General features: G+C 46.3%; 1 protein-coding gene across 4 annotated transcripts in view; it reads right to left on the bottom strand.

Moving 5' to 3' along the window:
- Window positions 1-25,907, bottom strand: part of CENPI (centromere protein I) — a 466,748-nt gene that overhangs the window by 152,359 nt on the left and 288,482 nt on the right. For all 4 annotated transcript variants that reach the window (XM_056540598.1, XM_056540599.1, XM_056540596.1 and 1 more), the window contains one exon: window positions 4,718-4,832. In XM_056540598.1, the coding sequence (XP_056396573.1) occupies window positions 4,718-4,832 (115 nt within the window). The remainder of the gene's footprint in view (window positions 1-4,717; window positions 4,833-25,907) is intronic.

A 25,907-nucleotide genomic window follows, 5' to 3' on the forward strand; every position in this document is an offset into this window, starting at 1 on the left:
TATCACTGTATTTAACCTGGAATTTCATATTCAGTAGAGAAGAATGTGTTTAATATATTTGCATTTTTCCTGATCCCCATCTATAATTTCTTCCTCATCACTTTCTAAAGGGCCAACACTTAAATTTTTAGCCTTTTTGCTATTTATATATGGCAATGATTTTTTTTTGTCTCTACTTATGTGGCTTTTATCATTTTTTTTTTTTTTTACATATTCTACTGTACATTTTTCTCTATAGCTATTTTAATGCTTCTTCACTGCTGTCCTGTTTTAGTAGTTTAATTGCTTTTTATTTTATTTATTGTCCTCTTAACATTTTTATTTGTCCACATTGGTTTTCTCCTATTCCTGATCCTTTCATTCCCATAAGGTATATACCCCTTACAGTGAGAATTTAAAATATTTCAGCCCATTTTCACCTTAAGGACTCGTTTTTGCATTTAAATTTTTTCCTCCTTCCCTTCTAAAAATCCTAATGCTTTCAATTTTGACCCTAAAGACCCATATAAGGGCTTGTTTTTTGCGTCACCAATTGTACTTTTGAATGACATCACTTATATTATAACCTGCGGTAAAAAAAAAAAAAAAAAAACGTATTTATGGGGTGAAATAAAAATAAAAAACATGCCATTTTGTATGTTTAAAATTGGCATCTTCTGACCCCTATAAAAAAATTAGTATGTTTAAAATTGGTATTTTCTGATCCCTATAACTTTTTTATTTTTCCACGTACGGGGTGGTATGAGGGCTCATTTTTTCCGCCATCGTCTGTACAGGGTGGGCCATTTATATGGATGCACCTTAATAAAATGGGAATGGTTGGTGATATTAATTTCCTGTTTGTGGCACATTAGTATATGTGAGGGGGGAACTTTTCAAGATGGGTGGTGACCATGGAAGCCATTTTGAATTCGGACATTTTGAATTCAACTATTGTTTTTTCAATAGGAAGAGGGTCATGTGAGACATCAAACTTATTGGGAATTTCACAAGAAAAACACTGGTGTGTTTGGTTTTAACGTAACTTTATTCTTTCATGAGTTATTTACAAATTTCTCTTTGTTTACAGCCATTGACATGTCGACAAGGTTAACACGTGAGGAGCAGATAGAAATTGTGTTGTGGAAAATGTCTGGTGAACGCAGTAAACGGGTCATTGCAGCAGATTTCAATGCAAGACACCCTACGAGACCACCCATCTCCCATGCTACAGTTAGCAAACTGCTTGCTAAGCTTTGTGAAACTGGTTCAGTGTTGGAGTTGCCAAAATGTGGACACAAATCTGTCACTAATGAAGAAACATCAGTGGCTGTCCTAGCTTTATTCAGCAAGAGCCCAAAGCGTAGGACTCGCCGCATGTCACTGGAGAGTGGCATTAGTCGAACATCCCTTTGGCGGATATTATCTACTCGCAAATGGCACCCTTACAAACTCCAGCTACTGCAGCATCTCAACCAGGATGACCCAGATCGGAAGACTGAATTTGCAGAATGGGCAAAACAAAAATTGGAACAGGACCCTCAGATTTTGTTCAGTGATGAGGCAAAATTTTATGTGATTGGATAGATCCCTGAAAGACTGTTGGAACAAAAAAATTGATGGTATGGTGTGGTATATGGGGTTCAGAGATAGTGGGGCCATTCTTCATCAATGGAAACCTCAAGGCCACTGGATATGCGAAATTTCTACATGATGATCTGTTTCCCTCTTTATGCACTGAAGCTGGCATGTTCCCTGAGTTTTTCCAGCAAGATGGTGCACCACCACATTTCGGGTGTCAGGTCCGAGCATTCCTAGATGAACAGTTTCCTGGAAAGTGGATTGGTCGTCGTGGGCCAGTTGAATGGCCCCCAAGGTCTCCCGATCTGACCCCCTTAGACTTTTATCTTTGGGGTCATCTGAACGCAATTGTCTATGCTGTGAAAATACGACATGAGCAGCACCTGAAACTACGGATACTGGAAGCCTGTGCTAGTATTTCTCCTGCAGTGTTGCTATCAGTGTGTGAAGAGTGGGAGAAGAGGGTTGCATTGACAATCCAACATAATGGGCAGCACATTGAACACATATTATAAGTGGTCAGAAACTTGTAAATAACTCATGAAAGAATAAAGTTACATTAAAACCAAGCACATCATTGTTTTTCATGTGAAATTCCCAATAAGTTTGATGTGTCACATGACCCTCTTCCTATTGAAAAAACAAAAGTTGGATTCAAAATGGCCGACTTCAAAATGGCCGCCATGGTCACCACCCATCTTGAACAGTTTCCCCCCTCACATATACTAATGTGCCACAAACAGGAAGTTAATATCACCAATCATTCCCATTTTATTTTAAGTGTTCTCTGCTGCTCCTGCCTGGAGCAGTAAATCGCCGATCGGATGAAGGAGAGGCAGGTAAGCACCCTCCTGTCGTCCAGTAAGCTGATCGGGAAATAACGATTTTGTCGTTTGAGTCTCGATCAGCTCCTCTGAGCTGCCGGGATTCTTTCACTTTTGCTTTAGATGCCGCAATCAAAGTTGTCTATAGGGTTAATGCCGGGCATGGGCCCGATCGGCCGTGCCCGGCATTAGCCATGGGTCCTGGCTGCCCATAGCAACAGGACCAGGGTGTACAGTACGCCCCGTGTCCTTAAGGACTGGGGATGCAGGGTGTACCTGTATGCCCTGTGTCCCCAAGAAGTTAAGGGCTTCTCTGAGTTGATCAAACTTTGCCTTCCTAAAGTTCATTGTTTTTGTGGCCCCTCGAGAGGTTCCCTTATTGCATAACAAGTTATAATGTATATTATGATCATCATTTCCTAGGTGTCCTTCTACCTTCACATTAGTTACTCTGTCAGGTCTGATGGTTAATATTAAGTCCAGTAGGGCACCCCTCCGGTCAGGCCCTGCACCATTTTGGACAGAATTGTCAGAAACCGGTTTCCTTTATGAGATTCACATGTCTCAGTCTCTCAGTTTATATCAGGATAGTTAAAGTCCCCCATTATTTCCACCTCATACTGATTTGCTCAGTAATTGATCATCTGCCTCTTCCTTTATATTTGGTGGCTTGTAGCTAAGATTTTTTTAATTTATTTTTATCTCTGTATACATTGGTCCCTCAACTTACAATGGACTCAACATACAATAGTTTCAACATACGATGGTCTTTTCTGGACCATTGTAACTTGAAACCAGACTCAACATAAAATGCTACAGACAGTCCAGATCTGTGAAATATGTCAATGGCTGGAACAACCGACCAATTAGAATGGGCATTCACTGATAAAACACCTGTATTACTGAAGTGCATGCCCGGACTGGCTGTCCGGTAGCGCCTCCCTACAGTACATGTTCTGTACTACTCTTAACCTGTGCCACAGTTAGCTGCTCCTTTGGACACCAAGTAAGGGTGGCCCCATTTTACTTTTTTAGGACACGTGTACTGTACAGAACCCTTTAGAAACTCCTGAAGAAAGAGCTGCTGGGAGTTGTAAATCACTGTCTATATAGAATAGACAGTGATTTACAACAACCAGCAGCTCTTTTATATGTAAGGACTTGCTTCATCTGTATTAGTTATCTACTTATTTTTCTTTATTCCTCACTTTTTCCTATTTTTTGGATGACATTTTGGTGGCTTCAGAACCAATTACCAGGTTTCCATAGAGTTCTGGTCTCAACATACAATGGTTTCTACATACAATGGTTGTCCTGGAACCAATAAATATTGTAACTTGAGGGACCACTGTATTTCTACCCATAGTGACTCCACATTATCGTTTCCCTCTCATATATCTTCTGGCAATTTAGCCTTGTATTACAATGCCTGGGCTATAAGTTCCCCCAGCAATGTGTTATTCTGTTTGGGGCATTGTGCCCTTTTATGTTTTTTGTATCTCTCTATAAAAAAATTAAAAGTATAGCTCCCTGGCAAGGGTACTACTAACGCAGCCAATGGAGAAGACTTTCTAAATTCATATCGAGAAACTTCTGGGGATGGTGATGAAGAAGATTTTACCATATGTAACGCATTGCCATGCGTTATATATGTTAAAATCTAATGACAGGTTCCCTTTAATCTGACACTGCAACTGGCCACAAGCGAACTACAGGTACACTGTAACAATATGCAACTTTCCTGGCTAATTATGGATACTCAAAGGGTTACCACATACCTTACATTATGGTTTCATTTGCAAAACAGGTTCTCTGCAGTCCATTTGATTAGAATGCCCTTCATGGGAGTTAGGTGGGTTAAGTATGGTGCATAGTGTAAGCCACCACTTCAGACTGAACTGTTTAAATTTACACTGACTTTTTGGTTCTTTTATGTAAAACAGTGACCACACAAATTATGACATTTCTTCCTAACTACTGGAATATAATAAAAAGATAAATCTTCGGTGCTAAGTAGGTTATCTGGATACTTGAAAATACTTTATACACTGCTGGGGGAGGGGGGGGGGGGAATGAAAATGAAAAAAGAAAAAATACACATACTTCCCTACCTTGGTTCCACACAGCTCTGACAATGTCCTACACAAGCTCTTCACTGCTGTGATGGCCAGCGTAGCCAATCACTTACTGCGGTGGTGTCTGTGAATGCGCCATCACTGCAGTATTTGTAAGTATTTGTATGACAACACTTTTGAGGTGAAAAGGACTGCAAAAGTAATACTGCATACATGATAACGGGGTTGTATGTAAAAAATGTATTTCAATTTGCTTACCTGAAAAGGAGTAAAGTGGAATCCAACTAATGAGTTGCAATATCTGGGTGCAATGAATCCCATTCCAGCGTGGTAAACATTTATGAAGAAATTCTTCAGTGCCTGAAAGTCCTTCCTATTAAAATGATTTTTTTCAAATTAACACAAAAAACAGGGTCTGTTCACAACACATTTCTGCATGCTGTTCAGTTAGCTTGTAAATTAGAAGTCAATGGCAAGAGGACAGGCATCCTGTGTAAAAAGTACCTTTTTTTCTTACTTTAAAAGAAAACAGGATGAGTGGTGCAGTTGCCTATATCAACCAGATTGCTGCTTTCACTATTCAGAGGCCTTTTTAACCCCTTAAGGACGCAGGGTTTCTCCATTTTGGATTTTTCCTCATCACCTTCTAAAAATCACAACACTTTCAGTTTTGCACCTACAGACCTATATGAGGGCTTGTTTTTTGCGCCGCCAATTTTACTTTGTAATGACAAAAATCATTTTACCAAACAACCTATGGCAAAATCGGGAAAAAAAATATTTGTGGGCCAAAAGAAGAAAAAAAAAACATGCAATTTTAACTTTTGGGGGCTTCTGTTTCTACGCAGTGTACTTTTCGATAAAAATGACATTATCTTTATTCTGTAGGTCCATATGATTAAAATTATACCCTACTTATATAGGTGAAATTGTATTACTTTTGGTAAAAATCTAAACTACATGCACCAAAATTAACACATTTAAAAATGTCCTCTTCTGGCCCCTATAACTTTTTTTTATTGTTCCGCATGCAGGGCGGTATGAGGGCTCATTCTTTGCACATGAACTTAAGTTTTTATCAGTACCATTTTTGTATTTATCGGACTTTTTGATTGCTTTTTATTCACATTTTTTTATGGTATAAAAAGTGACCAAAAATATTATCATTAATTAAACCACACGGTCAATGGCGTACGCGCAAACAAATTCCAAAGTCAAAAATAGCGTATTTTTGGTCACTTTTTATATCATAAAAAAATGAATAAAAAGCAATCAAAAAGTCCGATCAACACAAAAATGGTACCGATAAAAACTTCAGAACACGGCGCAAAAAAATAGCCCTCATACCAGCCAGTACGCAGAAATATAAAAAAGTTACAGGGGTCAGATGATGACAATTTTAAACATATAAATTTTCCTGCATGTAGTTATGATTTTTTTCAGAAGTGCGACAAAATCAAACCTATATAAGTAGGGTATCATTTTAACCGTATGGACCTACAAAATAAATATAAGGTGTAATTTTGACAAAAAAAATGCACTGCGTAGAAACTGAAGCCCCCAAAAGTTACAAAATGAAATTTTTTCTTCAATATTGTCGCATAATGATTTTTTTTACGTTTCGCCGTGAATTTTTTGGTAAAATTACTAATGTCACTGCAAAGTAGGATTTTTAGGTGTAAAATTTAAAGCATTATGATTTTTAGATGGTGAGGAGGAATAAATGAAAATGCAAAATCGGAAAAACGCTGAGTCCTTAAGGGGTTAAACTTTTATTAGGGAAGGGGTTGAATCACACTTATTAACTCATTTTTTACACTTTGCAGTGTTATAGCCCCTATGCATTAAACTGATTGAGTACACTGATCGATGCTATGCCATAGCATTGCATTAATCAGTGTTATCGGCGGTCGATTGATCAAGCCTAGATCTCAGGCTTTGAGCAGTCAAGCGTCAATTGGACAGCCTGGAGAAAGGTAGCTGTCCTCTCAGCTATTTAGGATGCTGCAATTTCACCGTGGCGGGCCTGAACAGCCAACTGAGCTAACCGACAATAATTTTTCCCCGTTTTAGACACCGCAATCAACTTTGATATCATGCGGCATGTAAAGGGTTAATACTGGACATCAGCCAAATCGGCGATGTCCAGTATTAGTCGTGGGGGGCCTGGTTACAGATAGCAACCGGGACCTCCCGGGAATAAAGCGCGCTCAGCTCCTGAGTGTTCTTCATGTAACGGGAGCCGGCTCGTGGCTGTTAAGGGGTTGAACCTGGAAGTAGCATTCTGATTGGATGTTATGGGTAACTTCCCCACTCTTGCTCTAAACAGGTTTTGATAAAATTTCACTTGACATGCCTTCATTAAACAGAAATCACACCACAGGTATGCTCAATTATACTTTTATTTTCACATAAGTAATAAGCATCATGAAGTACATGTAGGGCTGGGTGGTATGACCAAATATGTGTGTCACTATTTTTTTTCACTTACGGCGGTTCCACGGTGTATAACGTTTTTTTTAACCCCCCCCCCCCCTCCTCAATCATGTAACCTGTGCGCAGTGTTCAGCGACCCCCCCCAAATCATGTGACCCGCCAGCGCTGTTCTGCCCCCCCAAATAATGATCAGCCCAGCGGGGCACTACTCACAGATGTCACGTTCAAGCACTGCCCTCCTCCTCTTTGTTGGGGGACGCTGGCGCTGGAACTCACTGTACGCCAGTGGTCTCCAACCTGCGGATCTCCAGATGCTGCAAAACTACAACTCCCAGCATGCCCGGACAGCCAACGACTGTCCGGGCATGCTGGGAGTTGTAGTTTTGTAACAGCTGGAGGTCCGCAGGTTGGAGACCCCTGCTGTCCGCTGTATCCCTATGCCCTCGCTGCAAAACATAAAGAAAATAAATTTTAAACCTACATCAGGGCCACACGCTGGGGACTGGAACGCTGGACAGCCGTCAGCCTATCACCGGCCGGAGCGATGTCCCGCCCCTGTCAGTGATAGGCTGAGCCCACTGTCATGTAAGAAGCCGGCCAGAGCTTCTTACATGACAGTGGGCTAAGCCTATCACTGGCCGGGGCGGGACATCGCTCCGGCCGGGGATAGGCCGACGGCTGTCCAGCGTTCCAGTCCCCAGCGTGTGGCCCTGACGTAGGTGAGTTTAAAGTTTATTTTCTTTATGTTTTGCAGACCGGGCATAGGGATACAGCGGACAGCAGGGGTCTCCAACCTGCGGACCTCCAGCTGTTACAAAACTACAACTCCCAGCATGCCCGGACAGTCGTTGGCTGTCCGGGCATGCTGGGAGTTGTAGTTTTGCAGCATCTGGAGGTCTGCAGGTTGGAGATAACTGGCGTACAGCGAGTTCCAGCGCCCGGCGGCCCCCAACAAAGAGGAGGAGGGCAGTGCTTGAACGTGACATCTGTGAGTAGTACCCCGCTGGGCTGATCATTAATTGGGGGGGGGGGGGGCAGAACAGCGCTGGCGGGTCACATATGATTAGTTCCCCCGATGTGGGGACAGCGCTGCGCTGATAATACATTCCCGAGGGGGAGGGGCCCATCCGGTATTGCGGTATGGGGGAAAATTCATATAGTGCAGCCCAAAAAATTCAGTATTCGGTATGAACCGTTATACCGCCCAGCCCTAAGTACATGTAAACTTTAGATTAAAGTCCATTCATCAAACATGTATACCCAGAAGTGCAGCAAAGTGGCACTGTTCCACACAGGCAGAAGGCCAAATATTTCATTATACATACTGCAAGTAGCCTCTTAGGTAATCAGAGGTGTGGTTTACTCTTCGCATAATGATTCCTTTGCCGTGGTGGGTTCCCACAGCAGGAGTTGTGACGTCATGCCACGCTCCCTCCATTCATGTCTATCTACAATAGGTCTACTTTATGTTCGCATCACTTGTTTAAACTAACTTTTTTCAGACATTACAATGTTCATAAGTTTAGCAGACAATTTCAAAATGTGATTTTTTTTTAGGGACCAATTCAAGTGGATTTGACAGGGGCCAGTATGTTAAATACCCCCATAAATCTATGCAAAAAAAAAAAATAAATGCACCCTTCAAAGAATTCAGAATGACAATTACGAAGTTTATTAACCCTTTAGGCGGTAAAATGAAAGCTACTGTATATACTCGAGTATAAGCCGAGTTTTTCAGCACGATTTTTCGTGCTGAAAACACCCCCCTCGGCTTATACTCGAGTGAACTCTCCACCCGCAGTGGTCTTCAACCTGCGGACCTCCAGAGGTTTCAAAACTACAACTCCCAGCAAGCCCGGGCAGCCATCGGCTGTCCGGGCTTGCTGGGAGTTGTAGTTTTGAAACCTCCGGAGGTCCGCAGGTTGAAGACCACTGCGGCCTTCGACATCATCCAGCCCCCTCTCACCCCCCTTTAGTTCTGTACAGTACTCACCTCCGCTCGGCGCTGGTCCGGTCCTGCAGGGCTGTCCGGTGGGGAGGTCGTCCGGTGGGATAGTGGTCTCGGGCTGTTATCTTCACCGGGGAGGCCTCTTCTAAGCGCTTCGGGCCCGGCCTCAGAATAGTCACGTTGCCTTGACAACGACGCAGAGGTGCGTTCATTGCCAACGCACTTCTGCGTCGTTGTCAAGGCAACGCCTCTATTCCGGGCCGGAAGCGCGGAGAAGAGGCGCCCCCGGTGAAGATAGCAGCCCGGAACCACTATCCCACCGGACCACCTCCTCACCGGACAGCCCTGCAGGACCGGACCAGCGCCGAGCGGAGGTGAGTACTCAGAACTAAAGGGGGTGAGAGGGGGCTGGATGATGTTGAAGGCCGCAGTGGTCTTCAATCTGCGGACCTCCGGAGGTTTCAAAACTACAACTCCCAGCAAGCCCGGACAGCCGATGGCTGCCCGGGCTTGCTGGGAGTTGTAGTTTTGAAACCTCTGGAGGTCCGCAGGTTGAAGACCACTGAGGGCGGATGATGAGAAGAGGATGATGAAGGGGGGGTGTGGGATGATGCCAAGAGGATGATGAAGGGGGGGGGGGGATGATGAAGGGGGGTTTGTGGGATGATGACAAGGGGATGATGAAGGGGGGTGGGGATGATGACAAGGGGATGATGAAGGGGGGATGTGTGGGATGATGACAAGGGGATGATGAAGGGGGGATGTGTGGGATGATGACAAGGGGATGATGAAGGGGGGATGTGTGGGATGATGACAAGGGGATGATGAAGGGGGGATGTGTGGGATGATGACAAGGGGATGATGAAGGGGGGATGTGTGGGATGATGACAAGGGGATGATGAAGGGGGATGTGTGGGATGATGACAAGGGGATGATGAAGGGGGGATGTGTGGGATGATGACAAGGGGATGATGAAGGGGGGATGATGAAGGGGGGATGTGTGGGATGATGACAAGGGGATGATGAAGGGGGGATGTGTGGGATGATGACAAGGGGATGATGAAGGGGGGATGTGTGGGATGATGACAAGGGGATGATGAAGGGGGGGATGTGTGGGATGATGACAAGGGGATGATGAAGGGGGGATGTGTGGGATGATGACAAGGGGATGATGAAGGGGGGATGTGTGGGATGATGAAGGGGGGATGTGTGGGATGATGACAAGGGGATGATGAAGGGGGGGATGTGTGGGATGATGACAAGGGGATGATGAAGGGGGGATGTGTGGGATGATGACAAGGGGATGATGAAGGGGGGATGTGTGGGATGATGACAAGGGGATGATGAAGGGGGGATGTGTGGGATGATGACAAGGGGATGATGACAGGTGATGATGATGAGGGTCTGGATGATGACAGGCGGTGATGATGATGAAGATGTTAATGACAGGTCTGGATGATGACACGGGGGGGATGATGTATTTCCCACCCTAGGCTTATACTCGAGTCAATAACTTTTCCTGGGATTTTGGGTTGAAATTAGGGGTCTCTGCTTATACTCGGGTCGGCTTATGCTCGAGTATATACGGTAAGTAGAGGCAGAATTAAAAAATCCTTTTTTTTTTTTTTTTTTTTTTTTTTTTTTTTTTTTTTTTACAGATTTTGCATGTTTTTCCTTTTTTCTTTAACACTGCAGGTGTTGACATAGAAATGCAACTCCATATTTATTTCCCTAAATCTGACGTTTATAAAAAGAATACTACATGACGCACACAGTCCTCAGACATGAAAGCAGCACTGTGTGGATTTTGAGGCCTCCTTTTATTTAGGATACTATGTCGCCATTGTCTTAAAGGACATCTGCAGCAAAATACAACTTCACAGGATAGGGGATAAGTGGTTGATCGCGGGGGTCCGACCGCGGCTGCCGCGGCTCTCCCGTGCAGGAGGCGTGCTGGCCGCAGTGTGACGTCGCGACCGACACGCCTCTCCCATAAACCTGTATGGGGAGGTGGCAAGGAGGGGGCGTACTGTCGACCTCAGAGAGGTCAACGCTACAGACATTAGCCGCTCACATAGAGAGGCAATGCGGGGCTTTGTTTGAGAGATCGAGCGGGGTCCCAGCGGTCAGACACTTATCCCCTATCCTGTGGATAAGTTTTCTTTTGCTGCAGATGTCCTTGAAGTTGCAGAGGCTTTGGGGTGCAAAATATTTTTGGGAGACAGGTTGAGGTTTTCATTGGTACTATTCTGGGGTACATGTGACACTAACACTTATTTATTCTGTTATTTATAAGGGGTTAAATTCTCTGGTGTTTTTTTTTAAACAATGTTCTTCATGCACTATAAATTACATTGTATTCTGCAGCTTGGTACAATTATAGTAATAGAAAAATTATACACTTATATTTATGGTTTATTACAGTTCTACCATACAAACTATTTTTTGTTTAAAAAAAGTAATTTTTGACATATTCTCAAAGCTGTAATATGTTTTCACCGACGCAATTGTGAAAGTAATTTTTTGTGGGGTTAGTTGATCTGTTTAGAGGGACTATTTTTGGCCATACATATAAACACACATACATAATAAAAATATATAAAACATTATTTTCATTTTTAGTTATTTTCACATTCATTATTTTACACATTAACATAATACTTCACAGATGAAGCGAAATCAATACCCTGCTAACAATATCGGTTCACAGAAGGGGTAAGGACATATAAAACATAACGTTTAATAGTGCTAGTAAAACAACAGAATCCCCACTGACATACAAACAACAAGGAAATGGATCAAAGAGGCCCAGAGGCCACAACTAGCGATGATAGTAGGAGTCAAAAAGTACAGTGGCCTGAGTGTAGATAACAAGTGGGGTGACCGGGAAAATGTGGAGACCAGGTGGGGTGGGACTCGGACCCTAGTATACCCTGCCAGGGGAGATGTTGTGCCCACTAGCCCTGCTCGCTCAGGGAGCTGTCGGGGCACTCGTCCTTGGAAGGACGACCCCTGCCCCGGTCTATCCCTTGGTCAGCCCCTAAACTAGAACAAATGTAAAGCCCGCCCAACGCGTTTCCCCCAAGTTAATGGGTTCATCAGGGGCTCCAGGGCAAACAAAAAAAGTTAATACTGCGTTACCGAATGTAAACAATAATACATAAGGTGCAAATGCAAAAAGTGCAAGCAAAAAATCAAATAATAGGCCAGCAACGTGCAACAATAATAATGATGAAGTGCACTAATTATAACCAACACGTGAACAAAGTCCACAAAAACAAACACAATTCCCTTAGAGCAAAACCAAAGGAGAAAGTGAAATAGGTGTGCTGGTTACCCAGAGCAGAGCCCTGCTACTGGGTTTGACTCACGTGACCACAATGGCGGTCGGCGAGATGTCGGGAACTGCAGTGGCAGAGTACGCGGTTATGGCGTCTGTATCCCGTCGGTCACATCAGTGAACCTGGGATCCTTAAATAGCACTTACCAAACAGGCTGCTTCCACGCTCGAATGTACGCGCGCCACTTCCGGGTGCCGGCGCCACAGCAGTGTGTCGGCGTCACTTCCGGGGGCGCGTCTAGGCTACGGAGCGGAGCGTCCTGCGTTGCTAGGCGATGCTGGTGAGCCAGTACGCATGCGCCACGGCAACGTATCTTTTAAACTACGAATGAGTATTAAGTGGTAGGTGTTGACAGTTTACACAGGTAAATATTTACATATTTATTTACAGAGAGAGTGAGAGAACTGAGTAAGTAATGAAGTGGCTGTGGTTGGGAGGGGGAGGGAGGAGGGAGAGGGAGCTAGCCAGGGGGAGAGAGTATGGAGGACAGAGTTAGATATAACATGCAAAACTCAACTGATCATTAAGACCTTTGGGGGACTGAGTCTGCAGGCGGAAAATCCACTGAGTCTCCTTCTGCAGGATCAGCCTATCCCAATCCCCCCCCCCTTGTGGGGGGTCGCACAAGCTCAATCCCCACAAAGCTGACCACTTTAGGATCCCCTCCGTGCTTGTCATGAACATGTCTTGCCAAGGGTTTATCTGCTGAGTTAGTAATGTCTCTCAGATGCTCCCCCACCCTCCTCCTCAACTCACGTTTAGTTTTCCCAATGTATTCCAATCCACAAATACAGTTGGCCTTATATATCACCCCCTTGCTCCGACAGTTGATAAAATCTCGAATGGTGTATGTATCACCTGTCACAGAACTTGTAAAGATTTTAGTAACCGAAATGTGAGCACAGGCGATGCAGCCTGAGCATCTGAAGCAGCCCTTGATGTTACGATGTAGCCAGGTAGGAGTCTGACCGGGTCTTACAAAATGACTATGAACTAGTCTATCTCGCAGATTCCGTCCCCGCCGGAACGAAATCTGGGGGCGAGTGTCAAGGACCCCCTGGAGGTCCTTGTCCATCAAGAGGACATGCCAGTATTTTTCAATTATGCTTTTAACTTCGGGGGTGCCATTGTCATAGGTGGCCACTATGCGGGTGAGGACTTTCTCAAATGGTTTTTGTCTAGGGGTGAGGAGTGTACTCCGTTCTCTTCCCCTAGCTTCCTGATACGCTTGTCTTAATACCCGATCGGGGTACCCGCGTTCCCTGAATCTGTGGCGCAGGTCAGCCGCCTGCCTCACAAATTCTTGTTCTGTGGAACAGTTGCGTCTAATGCGCAAGTATTGCCCTTTGGGGATGCCTCTACAGACAGACCTAGGGTGATGGCTATCCCAACTGAGCAGGGAGTTCGTGGCTGTAGGCTTGCGGTAAATAGTGGTGTCAAGACCGCCCTGGCTATTCTTAGAAATTAGAACATCCAGGAAGGGGATCTGATCAGTGTGAAATTCAAATGTGAAATGCAATCCCAAATCGTTCTGATTAAGACTAGCCACAAACTCCCTGAATTGGTCTGACGACCCATTCCAGAGAATGAAAATGTCGTCTATATACCGGGCCCACAAACCGACTAGATCCGTGTACCGCGACAGAGACTCACCAAAAACCACTGACTCCTCCCACCATCCTAAATAGAGGTTGGCGTAGGTGGGGGCGCAGGGGCTCCCCATCGCGGTCCCGCGCACTTGATGGTAAATCCGCCTATCAAAGACGAAATAGTTCCTGGTGAGAGTGTAACGCAGCAACTCGGAGACCAGCCGGTTGTGGGCCCGAAATTGGAGGCCCCTCATCTGAAGGAAAAATTCCACTGCTGTTATCCCCAAATCGTGAGGGATAGAAGTGTAAAGGGATTCGACGTCTATGCTTGCCAAGAGACACCCCTCCTCAATGGTCAGACCATCCAGCTTCTGCAACAGATCTGTTGTGTCCCTGGTGTAGGAAGGAAGTGCCAACACAAATGGTTTTAAGATGGTATCAATGTATAGGCCTACGTTCTGAGTAATATTTCCAACACCCGAAACTATTGGTCGACCCTTGAGGGGAGAGGTGCCCTTGTGGACCTTTGGCAAAGCATAGAACGTCGCAACCCTGGGGAAGCGGGGTACAAGGAAATCAGCCTCATCATTACTTAATAAATTAAGACTCTTAGCCCCTTCCACCAGCTGTTTTAGCTCCGAGAGGTAAGTGTCAGTAGGGTTCCTCTCCAGAACCTCATAGCTGGTGGCATCGGCCAAAAGAGTTTGGCACATGTCTCTGTATAGCGACCAGTCCATGACCACAATATTGCCCCCCTTATCAGAGGGCTTGATGGCCAGGGACTGGTCGCGCTCCAGAGACTGAAGTGCCAGCATCTCACTATGTCCAAAGTTGGTACGAGTGTGACTTTGAACCGTCTCCAAATCCTTGGTGACCAGGCCCAGAAACACTTCTATGCATGAGATGTCCCCAGCCGGGGGCATCTTTGTGCTCTTATTTTTCAGAGCAGTGAATGGACCAAGGCCACTTGTGACCTCGCTTTCGGTGAGAAGATCCACCAGAGTGTCGACACCCTGTAGAACATCCCTTGGTAGTCCTAATTCAAGGGCTCTCCTTCTTTCAGTGTTCATATGGAATTTATGCCATTGTAGCTTACGCGCAAATAAGTTTAAGTCTTTTACCCAATTAAATTTGTTGAAGTTATTGGTAGGGACATAGCCCAGACCTTTACTGAGGATACACATCTCTGCTGTGGTTAGGGAGTGGGAGGAGAGGTTAATGATTTGAGAAGTTGACGCGCCTAGGTATTGCGATTGCGGAGGGGGTAGACAGAGTACTGGTTCTGACGCTCTAAAAAAGAAGAACTGTCATTCGTGGCAGGGGGACCACCTCTCCTTCCTCTGTAGTTCCCTCTACCTCCCCGTTTGGATTTACCTTTGCCTCTGCCTCTACCCCTACCTCTGCCTTGCGAGTCTTTATCCGAATCAGAGACGTCAGTCTCTGTGGATGAGCACTCTACCTCTGACGTTCCAGTACCGCCTTTAGGCAGGACTCCGTATATTTTGTTATCCTTAAAGTCCTGGAGGTCCCTAACAAATTGTCTATGTTTCCTTTCTTTAAGGTGGTACTGGAAGCGTTCGACAGTGCCCTTGAGTTGTGTTTCCTTAGCCTGAAATTCAGGTTCTCCTGAAAAACCTTGTGTAATCTCAATCTGGGACCTAAGTTTCTCTTCTAAGGTAGAGTGATTGATTTTTTCCTCCTCTAGGAGCAGACGCATCAACCTCAGAGAGCTTAGAGTGGCCTCTTTCTCCCACTTTGTCATGAGCCCAGAGCTCCTGATTCTGGCCGCTGGGGTGAGGTTGATGCGTAATCCCCTAGGAACAATTTGATTTTTAAGATAATTTTCGATGCTTTGTATCTCCCACCAGGAGGTGATGTGTTCCTTATATAAATTGGTCAATTCCCTGAAGGCAGATTTGAAAGAAGGGGTGTATTGTTTCTGAATGTAAAGTTTATCTGAAAATACCTCAGAAACCTCAGTCACCCAGCTCTCTGTGTTTAGGCCTGTTGCCAAAAAACCAGCCATACTCATATGAATGAAACAATACTTCACAGATGAAGCGAAATCAATACCCTGCTAACAATATCGGTTCACAGAAGGGGTAAGGACATATAAAACATAACGTTTAATAGTGCTAGTAAAACAACAGAATCCCCACTGACATACAAACAACAAGGAAATGGATCAAAGAGGCCCAGAGGCCACAACTAGCGATGATAGTAGGAGTCAAAAAGTACAGTGGCCTGAGTGTAGATAACAAGTGGGGTGACCGGGAAAATGTGGAGACCAGGTGGGGTGGGACTCGGACCCTAGTATACCCTGCCAGGGGAGATGTTGTGCCCACTAGCCCTGCTCGCTCAGGGAGCTGTCGGGGCACTCGTCCTTGGAAGGACGACCCCTGCCCCGGTCTATCCCTTGGTCAGCCCCTAAACTAGAACAAATGTAAAGCCCGCCCAACGCGTTTCCCCCAAGTTAATGGGTTCATCAGGGGCTCCAGGGCAAACAAAAAAAGTTAATACTGCGTTACCGAATGTAAACAATAATACATAAGGTGCAAATGCAAAAAGTGCAAGCAAAAAATCAAATAATAGGCCAGCAACGTGCAACAATAATAATGATGAAGTGCACTAATTATAACCAACACGTGAACAAAGTCCACAAAAACAAACACAATTCCCTTAGAGCAAAACCAAAGGAGAAAGTGAAATAGGTGTGCTGGTTACCCAGAGCAGAGCCCTGCTACTGGGTTTGACTCACGTGACCACAATGGCGGTCGGCGAGATGTCGGGAACTGCAGTGGCAGAGTACGCGGTTATGGCGTCTGTATCCCGTCGGTCACATCAGTGAACCTGGGATCCTTAAATAGCACTTACCAAACAGGCTGCTTCCACGCTCGAATGTACGCGCGCCACTTCCGGGTCAGTTGAGTTTTGCATGTTATATCTAACTCTGTCCTCCATACTCTCTCCCCCTGGCTAGCTCCCTCTCCCTCCTCCCTCCCCCTCCCAACCACAGCCACTTCATTACTTACTCAGTTCTCTCACTCTCTCTGTAAATAAATATGTAAATATTTACCTGTGTAAACTGTCAACACCTACCACTTAATACTCATTCGTAGTTTAAAAGATACGTTGCCGTGGCGCATGCGTACTGGCTCACCAGCATCGCCTAGCAACGCAGGACGCTCCGCTCCGTAGCCTAGACGCGCCCCCGGAAGTGACGCCGACACACTGCTGTGGCGCCGGCACCCGGAAGTGGCGCGCGTACATTCGAGCGTGGAAGCAGCCTGTTTGGTAAGTCCAAAGGTCCACAAGGGCACCTCTCCCCTCAAGGGTCGACCAATAGTTTCGGGTGTTGGAAATATTACTCAGAACGTAGGCCTATACATTGATACCATCTGAAAACCATTTGTGTTGGCACTTCCTTCCTACACCAGGGACACAACAGATCTGTTGCAGAAGCTGGATGGTCTGACCATTGAGGAGGGGTGTCTCTTGGCAAGCATAGACGTCGAATCCCTTTACACTTCTATCCCTCACGATTTGGGGATAACAGCAGTGGAATTTTTCCTTCAGATGAGGGGCCTCCAATTTCGGGCCCACAACTGTCTGGTCTCCGAGTTGCTGCGTTACACTCTCACCAGGAACTATTTCGTCTTTGATAGGCGGATTTACCATCAAGTGCGCGGGACCGCGATGGGGAGCCCCTGCGCCCCCACCTACGCCAACCTCTATTTAGGATGGTGGGAGGAGTCAGTGGTTTTTGGTGAGTCTCTGTCGCGGTACACGGATCTAGTCGGTTTGTGGGCCCGGTATATAGACGACATTTTCATTCTCTGGAATGGGTCGTCAGACCAATTCAGGGAGTTTGTGGCTAGTCTTAATCAGAACGATTTGGGATTGCATTTCACATTTGAATTTCACACTGATCAGATCCCCTTCCTGGATGTTCTAATTTCTAAGAATAGCCAGGGCGGTCTTGACACCACTATTTACCGCAAGCCTACAGCCACGAACTCCCTGCTCAGTTGGGATAGCCATCACCCTAGGTCTGTCTGTAGAGGCATCCCCAAAGGGCAATACTTGCGCATTAGACGCAACTGTTCCACAGAACAAGAATTTGTGAGGCAGGCGGCTGACCTGCGCCACAGATTCAGGGAACGCGGGTACCCCGATCGGGTATTAAGACAAGCGTATAAGGAAGCTAGGGGAAGAGAACGGAGTACACTCCTCACCCCTAGACAAAAACCATTTGAGAAAGTCCTCACCCGCATAGTGGCCACCTATGACAATGGCACCCCCGAAGTTAAAAGCATAATTGAAAAATACTGGCATGTCCTCTTGATGGACAAGGACCTCCAGGGGGTCCTTGACACTCGCCCCCAGATTTCGTTCCGGCGGGGACGGAATCTGCGAGATAGACTAGTTCATAGTCATTTTGTAAGACCCGGTCAGACTCCTACCTGGCTACATCGTAACATCAAGGGCTGCTTCAGATGCTCAGGCTGCATTGCCTGTGCTCACATTTCGGTTACTAAAATCTTTACAAGTTCTGTGACAGGTGATACATACACCATTCGAGATTTTATCAACTGTCGGAGCAAGGGGGTGATATATAAGGCCAACTGTATTTGTGGATTGGAATACATTGGGAAAACTAAACGTGAGTTGAGGAGGAGGGTGGGGGAGCATCTGAGAGACATTACTAACTCAGCAGATAAACCCTTGGCAAGACATGTTCATGACAAGCACGGAGGGGATCCTAAAGTGGTCAGCTTTGTGGGGATTGAGCTTGTGCGACCCCCCACAAGGGGGGGGGGGATTGGGATAGGCTGATCCTGCAGAAGGAGACTCAGTGGATTTTCCGCCTGCAGACTCAGTCCCCCAAAGGTCTTAATGATCAGTTGAGTTTTGCATGTTATATCTAACTCTGTCCTCCATACTCTCTCCCCCTGGCTAGCTCCCTCTCCCTCCTCCCTCCCCCTCCCAACCACAGCCACTTCATTACTTACTCAGTTCTCTCACTCTCTCTGTAAATAAATATGTAAATATTTACCTGTGTAAACTGTCAACACCTACCACTTAATACTCATTCGTAGTTTAAAAGATACGTTGCCGTGGCGCATGCGTACTGGCTCACCAGCATCGCCTAGCAACGCAGGACGCTCCGCTCCGTAGCCTAGACGCGCCCCCGGAAGTGACGCCGACACACTGCTGTGGCGCCGGCACCCGGAAGTGGCGCGCGTACATTCGAGCGTGGAAGCAGCCTGTTTGGTAAGTGCTATTTAAGGATCCCAGGTTCACTGATGTGACCGACGGGATACAGACGCCATAACCGCGTACTCTGCCACTGCAGTTCCCGACATCTCGCCGACCGCCATTGTGGTCACGTGAGTCAAACCCAGTAGCAGGGCTCTGCTCTGGGTAACCAGCACACCTATTTCACTTTCTCCTTTGGTTTTGCTCTAAGGGAATTGTGTTTGTTTTTGTGGACTTTGTTCACGTGTTGGTTATAATTAGTGCACTTCATCATTATTATTGTTGCACGTTGCTGGCCTATTATTTGATTTTTTGCTTGCACTTTTTGCATTTGCACCTTATGTATTATTGTTTACATTCGGTAACGCAGTATTAACTTTTTTTGTTTGCCCTGGAGCCCCTGATGAACCCATTAACTTGGGGGAAACGCGTTGGGCGGGCTTTACATTTGTTCTAGTTTAGGGGCTGACCAAGGGATAGACCGGGGCAGGGGTCGTCCTTCCAAGGACGAGTGCCCCGACAGCTCCCTGAGCGAGCAGGGCTAGTGGGCACAACATCTCCCCTGGCAGGGTATACTAGGGTCCGAGACCCACCCCACCTGGTCTCCACATTTTCCCGGTCACCCCACTTGTTATCTACACTCAGGCCACTGTACTTTTTGACTCCTACTATCATCGCTAGTTGTGGCCTCTGGGCCTCTTTGATCCATTTCCTTGTTGTTTGTATGTCAGTGGGGATTCTGTTGTTTTACTAGCACTATTAAACGTTATGTTTTATATGTCCTTACCCCTTCTGTGAACCTACACATTAACATAGTTTTATTACCCGTGCTTGATAAACACTGATCTAGATGCACAGGCAAAACTATGGAGTTTGGAGCAATAACAGGTGCAGCCATTAAATAGAAATCATGGGGGTAGATTTATCAAAACCTGTCCTGAGGAAAAGTTGCCAGGGTTTCCCTAGCAACCAATCAGATTGCTTCTTTCATTTTGCAGAGGCCTTGTTAAAAATTAAAGAAACAGCTGATTGGTTGCTATGGGCAACTGGGCCACTTTTCCTCTGGACAGAATTTGATAACCCCACCATGTCCCTAAAACTCCCTATTAAAGCCCTAACGTGTGCAGAAAACTGTACCTTACAACTATTAAAAATCCTTGACTGGTGGCCCTAAAAAGGGCGACCCCGTGCCTCAGGAACCTGGCCCATAGCCTACTGCGCCTTATGAGTCCAAATCAGAGATAAAGTGACAAGTGCATGAAAATGAACTTCACATTGGTCAACAATGTGCAACACACCCATACACAGATTGCAGGAATATACAAGATCTCTACTCCAATCGTGGCATTTAACCTATACTTTTAAGGCTTGTCGGGGCAAAGTTCTAGAGGATTCTTCATGATGCAAACAAAATCTGTCAGTGGCAACTTCCCAGCAGTACCATCATCCTTTAAAGGAGTACTCCGCCCCTAGACATCTTATCCCCTATCCTTTGGATAAGATGTCTGATCACAGGAGTCCTGCTGCTGGGGACCCCCATGATCTCCCTGCTGCACCCGGTGTTCATTTAGAGTGTTGGGAGCAGCGTCAGAGGCTTGTAATGTCACGGTCACGCCCCCTCAATGCAAGTCACATAGACGCGCATTGAGGGGGTGTGGGTGTGACTTGTGATGCGGGGCGGAGGCTCGTGATATCACAGTAATCCAGCACGGAGCAAAGTTCTGGGGGTCGGGAGCCAAGATTGCGTGGGGTCCGCAGCAGCAGGACCCCCGCAATCAGACATCTTATCCTTTGGATAGGGGATAAGATGTCTAGGGGCGGAGTACCCCTTTAAGTACAGAGAGCTCTGCCCCTAAAAAATAACTCACCTGCTGCTGTGTCGCTACAGACCACGCTAGTGAAAGAACTTGATCGGCTTCCACAGCCGTGAAAATGTAGGCCATTGTCAGACCTTCGATTGCCGACTACCATTGGTGCTCGGCTATCACTTTGAAACAGGGAGCTATCTACGTCTCTAACCCTAATAAACGCTGCAGTCACACTGACTGCAGCATCTATAGGATTAACTCAGATTTGGAGTGCAGGGGAAGGGGTCAATCTACCTAAAACCATAATTGTCTGGTTTCCCAGAGCAAGCTATCACAACTAAGCTTTTATTTTACCAAAGCCCATTAACCCCTTAATGACCATTACCACACCATGACGCGTATACATGTTCTTTGATCTCATGGGTACTGTCCAGTGTACCCATGAGATTGCTGCGGGAGCTCAACCGTAACGGGGCTCCTGCTGCACTGCCGGGACCAAAGTAAACTTCGATACCGGTAGTTTTATCGTTTAACCCCTTAAGGACTCAGGGTTTTTTCGTTTTTGCACTTTCGTTTTTTCCTCCTTACCTTTTAAAAATCATAACCCTTTCAATTTTCCACCTAAAAATCCATATTATGGCTTATTTTTTGCGTCGCCAATTCTACTTTGCAGTGACATTAGTCATTTTACCCAAAAATGTACGGCGAAACGGAAAAAAAAATCATTGTGCAACAAAATAAAAAAAAAAAAACGCCATTTTGTAACTTTTTTTTTTTTATGGGAAAAGGGGGGTGATTCATACTTTTATTAGGGAAGGGGTTAAATGACCTTTATTAACACTTTTTTTTTACATTTTTTTTGCAGTGTTATAGGTCCCATAGGGACCTATAACACTGCACACACTGATCTCCTATGCTGATCACTGGCGTGTATTAACACGCCTGTGATCAGCATTATCGGCGCTTGACTGCTCCTGCCTGGATCTCAGGTACGGAGCAGTCATTCGTCGATCGGACACCGAGGAGGCAGGTAAGGGCCCTCCCGGTGTCCGGTCAGCTGTTCGGGACGCCGCAATTTGACCGCGGCGGTACCGAACAGCCCGACTGAGCAGCCGGGTCACTTTCAGTTTCACTTATGAACCGCCGCTTCTAAAGGGTTAATACCACACATCGCCGCGATCGGCGATGTGTGGTATTAGCCGCGGGTCCCGGCCGTTGATGAGCGCCGGGACCGACGTGATATGATGCAGGATCGCGGCGCGATCCCGCTTCATATCGCGGGAGCCGGCGCAGGACGTAAATATACGTCCTGCGTCGTTAAGGGATTAAGGACCACAGGATTTTTGTTTTTGCACTTTCGTATTTTCCACCTCACCTTCTAAAAATCAGAACGCTTTCAATTTTGACTCTACAGACCCATTTGAGGGCTTGTTTGCAGCACCAATTGTACTTTGTAGTGACGGAAATCATTTCATCCAAAAATTTATGGCAAAAGCAGAAAAAAATTATTTGTGGGGCAAAATTGAAAAAAACAAAACGCTGTTTAGTAACTTTTGGGTCTTCCGATTCTACGCAGTGCAATTTTCGGTAATAATTACACCATATACCGTATTTATCGGGGTATACCACGCACCCGCCTATAACACGCACCCTCATTTTACCAAGGATATTTGGGTCAAAAAAGTTTTTTACCCAAATATCCATGGTAAAATGAGGGTGCGTGTGTGCGCGTGTATACCCCGATACATCCCCAGGAAAGGCAGGGGGAGAGAGGCCGTCGCTGCCCGCTTCTCTCCCCCTGCCTTTTCTGGGGTCTAGAGCCCTGCTGCCGGCCCTTCTCTCCCCCTGGTTATCAGCGCCGCTGCCCGTTCTGTCCCCCTGACTATCGGTGCCGGCGCCCCATTGCCGGCGCCGATAGCCAGGGGGAGAGAAGCGGCGCCGACCCGTTGCCTCCCCCCATCCCCGGTGGCATAATTACCTGGGTCGGGTCCGCGCTGCTCCAGGCCTCCGGCGTGCGTCCCCTGCGTCGTTGCTATGCACGGCGCGGCGCACTGACGTCATGCGCCGCGCCGTGCAGCGCATAGCAACAACGAAGGGGACGCACGCCGGAGGCCTGGAGCAGCGCGGACTCGACCCAGGTAATTATGCCACCGGGGATGGGGGAGGCAATGGGGCAGCGGCGCCGGCAATGGGTGCCGCTGCCCCTTCTCTCCCCCTGGCTATCGGCGCCGGTACCGATAGTCAGGGGGACAGAACGGGCAGCGGCGCCTATAGCCAGGGGTGAGAAGGGCCGGCAGCAGGGCTCTAGACCCCAGGGAAGGCAGGGGGAGAGAAGCGGGCAGCGACGGCCTCTCTCCCCCTGCCTTTCCTGGGGCGGTACATAGACTTTAGGCTAAAAAATTTAGCCTAAAAAGTGCGTGTTATACGCCGATAAATACGGTATATATATTTTGTAGGTCCATTCAATTACAATGATACACAATTTATATAGTTTTACTATTTGTTTTATTATTTTAAAAAAAAACTTATAACTACATGCATCAAAATTATTATGCTTAAAATGGTCATCTTCTGACCCCTATAACTTTTTTATTTTTCTGCATACAGAGCGGTATGAGGGCTCACTTTTTGCACCACGATCTTAAATTTTATCAGTACCATAATTGTTTTGATGGGACTTTTTGATTGCTTTTTATAAAAAAGTATTAGGCTATACAAAGTGACCAAAAATACGCAATTTTGGAATTTTTTCACGTGTACGCCATACGTGCGGTTTACTTAACATTATATTTTTATAGTTCGGACATTTACGCACACGGCGATACCACAAGTTAATTTTTATTTACATATTTTTTTTTAATGGGAAAAGGGGGCAAGGGTCACATTTACCGTATATACTCGAGTATAAGCCGACCCGAGTATAAGCCGAGACCCCTAATTTCAACCCAAAATCCCAGGAAAAGTTATTGACTCGAGTATAAGCCTAGGGTGGGAAATACATCATCCCCCCCTGTCATCATCCAGACCCGTCATTAACATCCTCATCATCATCCCCTTATCATCCCACACATCCCCCCTTCATCATCCCCTTATCATCCCACACATCCCCCCTTCATCATCCCCTTATCATCCCACACATCCCCCTTCATCATCCCCTTATCATCCCACACATCCCCCTTCATCATCCCCTTATCATCCCACACATCCCCCCTTCATCATCCCCTTGTCATCATTCGCCCTCAGTGGTCTTCAACCTGCGGACCTCCAGAGGTTTCAAAACTACAACTCCCAGCAAGCCCGGGCAGCCATCGGCTGTCCGGGCTTGCTGGGAGTTGTAGTTTTGAAACCTCCGGAGGTCCCCAGGTTGAAGACCACTGCGGCCTTCGACATCATCCAGCCCCCTCTCACCCCCGTTTAGTTCTGAGTACTCACCTCCGCTCGGCGCTGGTCCGGTCCTGCAGGACTGTCCGGTGAGGAGGTGGTCCGGGCTGCTATCTTCACCGGGGGCGCCTCTTCTCCGCGCTTCCGGCCCGGAATAGAGGCGTTGCCTTGACAACGACGCAGAAGTACGTTGGCAATGAACGCACCTCTGCGTCGTTGTCAAGGCAACGTGACTATTCTGAGGCCGGGCCCGAAGCGCTTAGAAGAGGCCTCCCCAGTGAAGATAGCAGCCCGGAACCACTATCCCACCGGACCACCTCCTCACCGGACAGCCCTGCAGCATCGGACCAGCGCCGAGCGGAGGTGAGTACTCAGAACTAAAGGGGGGTGAGAGGGGGCTGGATGATGTCGAAGGCCGCAGTGGTCTTCAACCTGCGGACCTCCGGAGGTTTCAAAACTACAACTCCCAGCAAGCCCGGACAGCCGATGGCTGGCCGGGCTTGCTGGGAGTTGTAGTTTTGAAACCTCTGGAGGTCCGCAGGTTGAAGACCACTGCGGGTGGGGGAGTTCACTCGAGTATAAGCCGAGGGGGGCGTTTTCAGCACGAAAAATCGTGCTGAAAAACTCGGCTTATACTCGAGTATATACGGTATTCACAGTTTTTTTTTGTTTTTTTTTAATTTTTAGCCCCCATAGGGGACTAGTACATACAATCCTTTGATTGCATACACTGAACAATGCTATGACATAGCATAGATCAGAATTGATCAGTGTAATCTTTGCTCGATTGCTCCAGCCTGGATCTCAGGCTTGGAGCAATGGAGCTACGATCGGACAGCGAGGAGCAAAGTAAGGTGCCTCCCGCTGTCCCTCTCAGCTGTTCAGGACGCCGCAATTTCACCGTGGTGATCCCGAACAGCTCAGCTGAGCTAACCGGCAGTATTTTCTCCCAGTTTAGACGCTGCAATCCACAAAAAAAAAACAACACCACATTTATTAAATAGAAATATATATAAAATAAAAATACATGAAGGGTATGGTCACACGGAGCGCGCACACAGTGTATTTCACGCTGCAGATGAGCTAACAGCAGTCAGAAGAGAGCCCACTCTTGTGATTGCATTCAGAACATCCGCAGCATTAAGTATGCTGCAGATGCGCTCCGTTATACCCTACCCTTATTATAGGGGTACTCCCGTGGAAAACTTTTTTTTTTTAAATCAACTGGTGCCAGAAAGTTAAACAGATTTGTTAATTACTTCTATTAAAAAAAATCTTAATCCTTCCAGTACTTTTTAGGGGAAATGCTTATCTTTTTAGATTTCTCTGATGTCATGACCACAGTGCTCTCTGCTGACCTGTCCATTTTAGGAACTGTCAAGAGCAGGAGAAAATCCCCATAACAAACATATGCTGCTCTGGACAGTTCCTAAAATGGACAGCAGAGAGCACTGTGGTCATGACATCAGAGAAATCTAAAAAGATAAGCATTTCCTCTGTAGTATACAGCCCCTAAAAAGTACTGGAAGGATTAAGATTATTTTAATACAAGTAATTTACAAATCTGTTTAACTTTCTGGCACCAGTTGATATAAAAAAAAAAAAAAAAAAGTTTTCCACGGGAGTACCCCATTAACCCCTTGGGGACAGAGCCCATTATGACCCTAAGGACAGGAGCATTTTTTG

This window comes from Hyla sarda, chromosome 9 (assembly GCF_029499605.1).
Source record: "Hyla sarda isolate aHylSar1 chromosome 9, aHylSar1.hap1, whole genome shotgun sequence".
In the NCBI taxonomy this organism is placed as follows: domain Eukaryota; kingdom Metazoa; phylum Chordata; class Amphibia; order Anura; family Hylidae; genus Hyla; species Hyla sarda.